This window comes from Miniopterus schreibersii, assembly GCF_964146895.1.
Source record: "Miniopterus schreibersii genome assembly, chromosome: 2".
Classification (NCBI taxonomy): Eukaryota; Metazoa; Chordata; class Mammalia; order Chiroptera; family Miniopteridae; genus Miniopterus; species Miniopterus schreibersii.
Genome location: NC_138102.1, coordinates 185948286 through 185956248, shown reverse-complemented (window position 1 = coordinate 185956248; position 7963 = coordinate 185948286). Strand labels below are relative to the sequence as shown.

At 69.5% G+C, this 7963-nt stretch overlaps 1 protein-coding gene across 3 annotated transcripts in view; it reads left to right on the top strand.

Moving 5' to 3' along the window:
• Positions 1 to 3403: 3403 nt before the first annotated feature.
• The window catches only part of CELSR1 (cadherin EGF LAG seven-pass G-type receptor 1), a 106586-nt gene continuing 102026 nt past the window's right edge, over positions 3404 to 7963 (top strand). For all 3 annotated transcript variants that reach the window (XM_081127642.1, XM_081127641.1, XM_081127640.1), the window contains exon 1: positions 3404 to 7007. In XM_081127642.1, the coding sequence (XP_080983768.1) occupies positions 3419 to 7007 (3589 nt within the window). In that variant the 5' untranslated portion in view covers positions 3404 to 3418. The remainder of the gene's footprint in view (positions 7008 to 7963) is intronic.

Sequence of the window (7963 nt, the reverse complement as noted above, 5' to 3'; positions counted from 1 at the left end):
TGGTGGCAGCTGCACTGGATGGGCGCCGGGCCCTTCTGGCCAGCAGCTTAGGGGACGGTGCCCTTGCCAAACTCCAAGTCCCTCACGCCCAGTGTAACTGCCAGGAGGGGTCCTGAGAGTGGGGGGGGGAAGAGACCACTTTGCTGCTTCTAGCCACCCCCGAGGGGGGAGGGCAGGCAAGCAGGACACAGCCTGCCAGGTGGTGCTGGCCAGGCCGCCCGCAGGTCCAGGGCCTCAGCTCGCTTTCTGTGAGCACCCTGGGTGGACAGGACCCGTGGTGGAGCCCAGGTGCCCCTGGGAAACAGGATGAAAGCTACAGCCCCGGCCTTTACGTGAACATGGGCACACACATGCACCTTTCGACCCACAACTCCAACCACGACCTTGAAGACAGTGACGGTCTCCTGCTCTCCTGCTCTGTGACAATGACGCACAGGAAAGCTCAGCCCTTAGTGAGTCTGCCTCTGAGCCAGGCCTGTGGCAGCCTCACTAGGCAGATGATGTCACGAATCCCCCAAGAACCCTAGGAAGCTAGACTCCTGTTACCCCAGTTAGGACAGGAGCAAGGGCCTGGCGAAGGTCACACACACAGCCAGTTAGCAGCCGAATTGAAACGTGACCCTGGAGGTGCCGGCCGTCTCAGAGCGGCGATCACTGTGCTGCTGAAGCCCGTGGACGGGCCAAAAGCCACGTCATGAGCTGCAGCCTGCTTTTAAAAAACGTGTCTATTTTTATTTTTTTAGAGAGAAAGAGGAATGGGGAAGGGGAGAGAGAGAAACATCGAGAGAGAGAAACATGATGGATCAACTGCCTCCGGCTCGCCCCCTACTGGGGATCCAGCGGGGAATCCCTCAGGTGACCTCCTGGTGCCGGGGACTACGCTCAACCACTGAGCAACACCGGCCGGGCCGCAGCCTGCTTTTTAATGCCCTTGCCCCCCTTGCGTTGTGGGTGCCTGTGGAAAACTGCATGAGGTACGTACGCAGAGGCCAACGTAAGATCCCAAAGCCGACACTCGCGAACCCTCAGTTCCAGAACGGAGGACCCCTGCTCCCCAGCTCCTCTCCGACCCCGACCCTGTCACCCCCTCGCTGTCTTCTCAGAGAGGGTGGCGCAGCTGGGCTTGCTCCCGACTGATTCGTAGATGGCATCGTCATTTGTCTCCAGGCCTCTTGCTGGATGTCCTGTTCGGGAGATCGGTCCCTGTGTCCTCTCCGGGCCCCTGGGACCAGGAAGTGGTGCAGGGCGGTCACTGCGGTTACCTTCCAGCCTGCAGGTGTCTTGTTCCAGGAAAGCAGGCCCACACCCAAACTCACTCACCGTTTGAATTTTCAGCCACCAGCGAGTGCCGTGCAACAGAACCTCTTGTTTGTTTAAACCCAGCCCAGCCCCATGTAAAGTCCTGCTTCGAAACATGCACTCCCGGGCCCCGGGGGGGCCCCTGCTTCCCTTCACCCCCGCTGGGAGCCTTCTGCTGGAGGCTCAGGCGGGGTCCTCCGGGCCTTCCTGACCCTCAGGCTCCTGCCCTCGGACCCTCCTCAGGAAGAGGAAGGGCAGTCCCCGGAGGTCCCCCAGGGCCACACTGAGGGGCTGGACTTCTCTCCTTCCCCCAGCGGCATCTCTCTGCGGGGCTGGCTCTCCAGTGGAAAGTCCCAGACTCAAAGCTCCAGAGTGAATCCACCTTCTAGGTCAGTAATACCGTCTTCCAATTGCTGCTAATGGGAAGAAAAGCTCATATTTGGCTGCAGCCCAAAGACATTGTTTTCAGCGACTTTGAGCAATATTCGTTCCGGTTATTTGTCTGCTTGTGTCCACCCCGGCTCCACACCTCCCTGCTCTCAGCCAGGACACGCAGCGGCCGCCGGACCCTCCCTCTTCCCCGGGACCCGCTCTGCCGTCCAGGGAGCCACATCTGCGCGCCCTGGCCGCCCTGCTTCCACCCGCCCCGGGGGCCTTCTAAGCAGCGACCCCACCCGTGCTGCCCCACTGCCCCCCCCACTCTCCCCGGCCACTGGGAGGCCCAGGGCCCCCAGGAGGCTCAGGTGCACCCGGAGCCCTGGGGAGGCGAGTGCACCCCCCCAGCGGCGGCGCGGCCCCAAAGCCCCGCAGGAGACGGAGGAGCTTCGCTGCGCAGCGCACGCTCCTTCCCCCAGGCTGCGCCCTGCAGCAGGCGGCGGTGGGGCACCGGGCGCTGGGCACGGCTGTGAATGCCGCAGGCGGCCCCCCCCTCCGTCTCCAGGGTCCCCCGCCGCCTCCGGGGCCCACTCCCCGAGTAGCGGGCGGAGTGGCCGGAGGCTCTGAACCGGGCGGTGCGTCCGTCGCGCGCGCGGGACCTGAGGTCGCCTCCGCAGCCCCCGTTCCAAATACCAAATGTCAGCCGGGCTGTTTTTCTTTTCGTTTAAAAGCGCTTTCAACAAAGTGGGCCCGGGATCCAGCTAGGTGCCTATTGGGTTTCCAAGTCCCAAGAACTTTAGTCGCCCAGGGGTGTGTGCGCGCGTGTGGGGGGAGCAGTCGCGTCTCCCGCTTTCGGCTGTGAAGGTGGGACTGCCCCCAGCAGCCCTCTGGGTGCTGGCCCGGGCGCGCGCCCCGCACCTCCGCACCCTCTCCCGCGTCCCCGGACCAGCCCGCGCGGCGGGGGGACAGCGGTCTCCGCGCGGCCGTTCTGCCGGCGAGGGGCGCGGGGGGCTGGGGCTCGCGGGGCGGGGAAGAGCGGAGCCCCGGCCCCGCGGTTAGCGGCCGCCCGGGGCCCCCCAGCCCCGCCTCTCCCCGCCCGGCCCCCTCGGGCCCGCCCCCCAGGGAGACGGGTGGGGAGGCCGCGGGGGAGCGGGGCCGGCCCCTCCCCCACCCCACCCTCCCCCCCGCCCCCGCGTCTCCATAGCGCTGCCCGGGCGCGCACCTCCGGGCCAGCTCCCCCCGAGGCGGAACAATACGCGGCCGGGCCGGGGCTGGGCGGGGCCGGGGGCGGGGAGAGCGCGCCGAGGGGGCGCGGGCGAGCGCACCGCGGGGCAGCAGCCGGACGCCGAGGTCTGAGCGGCGCGGCGCGACCCGGCCGCTCCCGCAGCGCAGCCCCCGCCCCCCGCGGGCCCGCCCGCTTCCCACGCCGGCCGGCCGCGCGCGCGCGGGAGCCACCTGGAGCCGCCGCCGCCGCAGGTTGGTGCGCGGCGCCCTCCCGGGACGCCAGGAGGAGCCATCTTGGAACCAACTTCGCAAACTTTCGCAAAGTGCTCCCGAAGTGGAAGCTGCGGGGGAGACAGGGAGCGCGGCCCCCGGCGACCCCGCCCGGGCCCCCGGAGAGGCGGGGCGCGGGCCGCCCCGAGGGCCGGGCGCCGGGCGCGCGGGAGCCGCCCCCCGGCCGCGCCGGGTGGATGCGGAGCCGCGCCGGGTGCATGGATTGTGCTCCGGAGCCCGGCTCCGGGCCATGGCGCCGCGGCCGCCGCCCGCGCTGCCCGCGCTGCTCCTCCTGGCCGCAGCCGCCGCCCTGCCGCTGTTGGGGCTCCGAGTGGCCGCCTGGGAGCTGCGCGTGCCCGGCGGGGCCCGCGCCTTCGCCCTCGGTCCGGGCTGGACCTACGCGCTGGACGCCGCGCGCACCCCGCGGGCGCTCCGAGAGCTGCTGGACGTGAGCCGCGACGGGCGGCTGGGCGGGCGGCGGCGCGGGCCGGGCCCGGCGCCCCGGGGCTGCGCCCGCCTGGGGGGCCGCCCGCTGCCGCTGCTGGTTCGCCTGGCCGCCCGCGGCGCCCCGACGGCGCTGAGCCTCCGGCTGCGGGCGCGCGCGCACGGGCCCGGCTGCGGCGCCCGGCTCCGGCAACGACGGGCCACCGGAGCGGAGCTGCGCGCCCGGGCTGTGCTCACGGCGCCCGGGCCCGGCGCTGCGCTCTGCTTCCCGGCCCCCGGCGGCGGCGGGGCCGCCCTGCACTCGGCGCTGGCGGCCCTGACCACGTTCCCGGCCTGCCGCTGCCCGCGGCTCCCCGGGCGCCTCTGCCCGCGCGGCCCCGTCTGCCTGCCCCCCGGGGGCTCGGCCCGCCTGCGCCTGCTCTGTGCCCTGAGGCGCGCGGCCGGCGCCGTCCGGGTGGAGCTGGAGCTGGAGGCGGCCCTGGGGACGCCGTCGCCCTCGCCGCCGCCAAAGCTGCCCCAGGCCCAGAGCCGCGCCGGGGCGGCGAGGCGTGCCCGGCGGGGCGCGGGCGGGAGCACGAGCCCCCAGTTCCCGCTGCCCAGCTACCAGGTGTCGGTGCCTGAGAACGAGCCGGCGGGCACCGCGGTCATCGAGCTGCGGGCGCACGACCCCGACGAGGGCGAGGCGGGGCGCCTGAGCTACCAGATGGAGGCGCTGTTCGACGAGCGCTCCAACGGCTTCTTCGCCATTGACCCCGGCACGGGCGCGGTGAGCACGGCCCGCCCGCTGGACCGCGAGACCAAGGACACGCACGTGCTCAAGGTGAGCGCCGTGGACCACGGCTCGCCGCGCCGCTCGGCCGCCACCTACCTGACCGTCACGGTCAGCGACACCAACGACCACAGCCCGGTCTTCGAGCAGTCCGAGTACCGCGAGCGCGTCCGCGAGAACCTGGAGGTGGGCTACGAGGTGCTGACCATCCGCGCCACCGACGGCGACGCGCCCTCCAACGCCAACATGCGCTACCGCCTGCTGGAGGGCGCGCGCGGCGTCTTCGAGATCGACGCGCGCTCGGGCGTGGTGCGCACGCGGGCGGCCGTGGACCGCGAGGAGGAGGCCCGGTACCAGCTGCTGGTGGAGGCCAACGACCAGGGCCGCAACCCGGGCCCGCGCAGCGCCACGGCCACGGTGCACATCGCCGTGGAAGACGAGAACGACAACTGCCCGCAGTTCAGCGAGAAGCGCTACGTGGTCCAGGTGCCCGAGGACGTGGCGGTCAACACGCCGGTGCTGCGCGTGCAGGCCACGGACCGCGACCAGGGCCAGAACGCGGCCATCCACTACAGCATCGTCAGCGGGAACCTCCGGGGCCAGTTCTACCTGCACTCGCTGAGCGGCAGCCTCGACGTGATCAACCCGCTGGACTTCGAGGCCATCCGCGAGTACACGCTGCGCATCAAGGCGCAGGACGGGGGCCGGCCGCCGCTCATCAACGCCTCGGGGCTGGTCTCGGTGCAGGTGCTGGACGTGAACGACAACGCGCCCATCTTCGTCAGCAGCCCGTTCCAGGCGGCCGTGCTGGAGGACGTGCCGCTGGGCCACTCGGTGCTGCACATCCAGGCGGTGGACGCCGACGCGGGCGAGAACGCGCGCCTGCGCTACCGCCTGGTGGACACGGCGTCGGCCGCGGGCGCCGGGCCGGGGGCCCAGGACGCGGCCGCCTCGACGGCCGACTTCCCGTTCCAGATCCACAACAGCTCGGGCTGGATCACGGTGCGCGCGGAGCTGGACCGCGAGGCGGTGGAGCGCTACAGCTTCGGCGTGGAGGCGGTGGACCACGGCTCGCCGCCCATGAGCTCGTCGGCCAGCGTGTCCATCACGGTGCTGGACGTCAACGACAACGACCCGGTGTTCACGCAGCCCACCTACGAGCTGCGGCTCAACGAGGACGCGGCGGTGGGCAGCAGCGTGCTGACCCTGCGCGCGCGCGACCGCGACGCCAACAGCGTGATCACCTACCAGCTGACGGGCGGCAACACGCGCAACCGCTTCGCGCTCAGCAGCCAGAGCGGCGGCGGCCTGGTCACCCTGGCGCTGCCCCTGGACTACCAGCAGGAGCGCCAGTACGTGCTGGCGGTGACCGCGTCCGACGGCACGCGCTCGCACACGGCGCAGGTCTTCATCAACGTCACGGACGCCAACACCCACCGGCCGGTCTTCCAGAGCTCCCACTACACCGTGAGCGTCAGCGAGGACCGGCCCGTGGGCACCTCCGTGGCCACCATCAGCGCGGCCGACGAAGACACGGGCGAGAACGCGCGCATCACCTACGTGCTGGAGGACCCGGTGCCGCAGTTCCGCATCGACCCCGACAGCGGCACCGTCTACACCACCACCGAGCTGGACTACGAGGACCAGGCCGCCTACACGCTGGCCATCACCGCCCGGGACAACGGCATCCCTCGCAAGTCCGACACCACGTCCCTGGAGATCCTCATCCTCGACGCCAACGACAACGCGCCCCGCTTCCTGCGGGATTTCTACCAGGGCTCCGTCTTGGAGGATGCCCCGCCGTCCACCAGCGTCCTGCAGGTCTCCGCCACCGATCGGGACTCGGGCCCCAATGGCCGGCTGCTCTACACCTTCCAGGGTGGGGACGACGGCCACGGCGACTTCTACATCGAGCCCACGTCCGGTGTGATCCGCACCCAGCGCCGGCTGGACCGAGAGAACGTGGCCGTGTACAACCTTCGCGTCCTGGCCGTGGACCGGGGCAGGCCAGCGCCCCTTAGCGCCTCTGTGGACATCCAGGTGACCGTCTTGGACATTAATGACAACCCCCCCGTGTTCGAGAGGGACGAGCTGGAGCTGTTCGTGGAGGAAAACAGCCCCGTGGGGTCCGTGGTGGCGAGGATTCGTGCCAATGACCCCGACGAGGGCCCCAACGCCCAGATCATGTATCAGATCGTGGAGGGCAACGTGCCCGAGGTCTTCCAGCTGGACCTGCTGAGCGGCGACCTGCGGGCCCTGGTGGAGCTGGACTTTGAGGTCCGGAGGGAGTACGTGCTGGTGGTGCAGGCCACCTCGGCGCCCCTGGTGAGCCGGGCCACCGTGCACGTCCGCCTGCTGGACCAGAACGACAACCCGCCCGTGCTGCCCGACTTCCAGATCCTCTTCAACAACTACGTCACCAATAAGTCCAACAGCTTCCCCACCGGCGTGATCGGCCGCATCCCAGCGCACGACCCCGACCTCTCCGACAGCCTCAACTACACCTTCCTGCAGGGCAACGAGCTGCGGCTGCTGCTCTTGGACTCGGCCACCGGGGAGCTGCAGCTCAGCCGCGACCTGGACAATAACCGCCCGCTGGAGGCGCTCATGGAGGTGTCTGTTTCTGGTGAGTGGCCCTTGGGGCTCCTGCTGGGCCACCTGGGGAGCTGTGGGGACCTGCCAGGGGCCTGCCCAGCGTGCCGGGGCGCATTCGGGCAGGGCCCAGGCAACACTTTGGGGATTTGTGGCCTCCGGTTGGATGGTCGGAGGCGGCAAGCGGGAAGGGGGAGGTGCTCCCCACCCCGCCGAGGGAGTGGGAGGGACGCGAGCACCGCTTCCCTCAGCGTTTTTCGCTGGGAGCAGGCCTGGGCTTCTTCAAGTTCAAGACCAGGGCTTCCTGGCTCTTTCCCCAGCTGGCTGATGAGGCTCCTGGGTTGTGCATTTAAAACCTGGTCTCGGGGGTTATCTGCGTCATCTGGTTCACTTGGGACGCTTTGCAGTCAGCCGCACACCTGTCTGGAAAGATCAAAGGTCACTGCCCATCACATGTGCCAATTAGTTCCCGGGCGGGACCGTTGGAAATTGCCGGATGGGTCCCTGAGTCACCCTGTAATGCGGCTGGAGTCAGTTCCCTCGGTGTCTCTTTTCTGTCTCCTCCAGATAATAACAGTCGGCTGCGTGTGCTCTCTGTGGGAGCCCTTTGAAAAGCAGAGCCCGTTTGATCTTGGCTGCAGGCTTCTCGCTTGGGTGTTACTTAGAGGCCTGCCCAGGTCGCTGGTGGAGCCAGTGTGGGAACCCAGCTGCCTGCTCTGGGGCTGGAGGTGGGCAGAAGAGAGAGGACTCTCTGCCCAGCCAGCCCAGTGCTTGGCAGCAAAGCGCTGGCCCCCATGTGCCCGGCATGGCCTGCGGGGCTGGGGAGAGGGAGGGAGACCAGGCTGGGTGTGGGATTGGAGAGACACGGAAGAAGGAGGGATCTGGCGGGGCGCAGGGAACAATAAAGAGACCCCCAGCAGCTCCTCGAGGTGCCCACCTGTGGATGTGACCCGTTGGTGTGGGCAGGTGACCTTAATTATCACCAAGAAA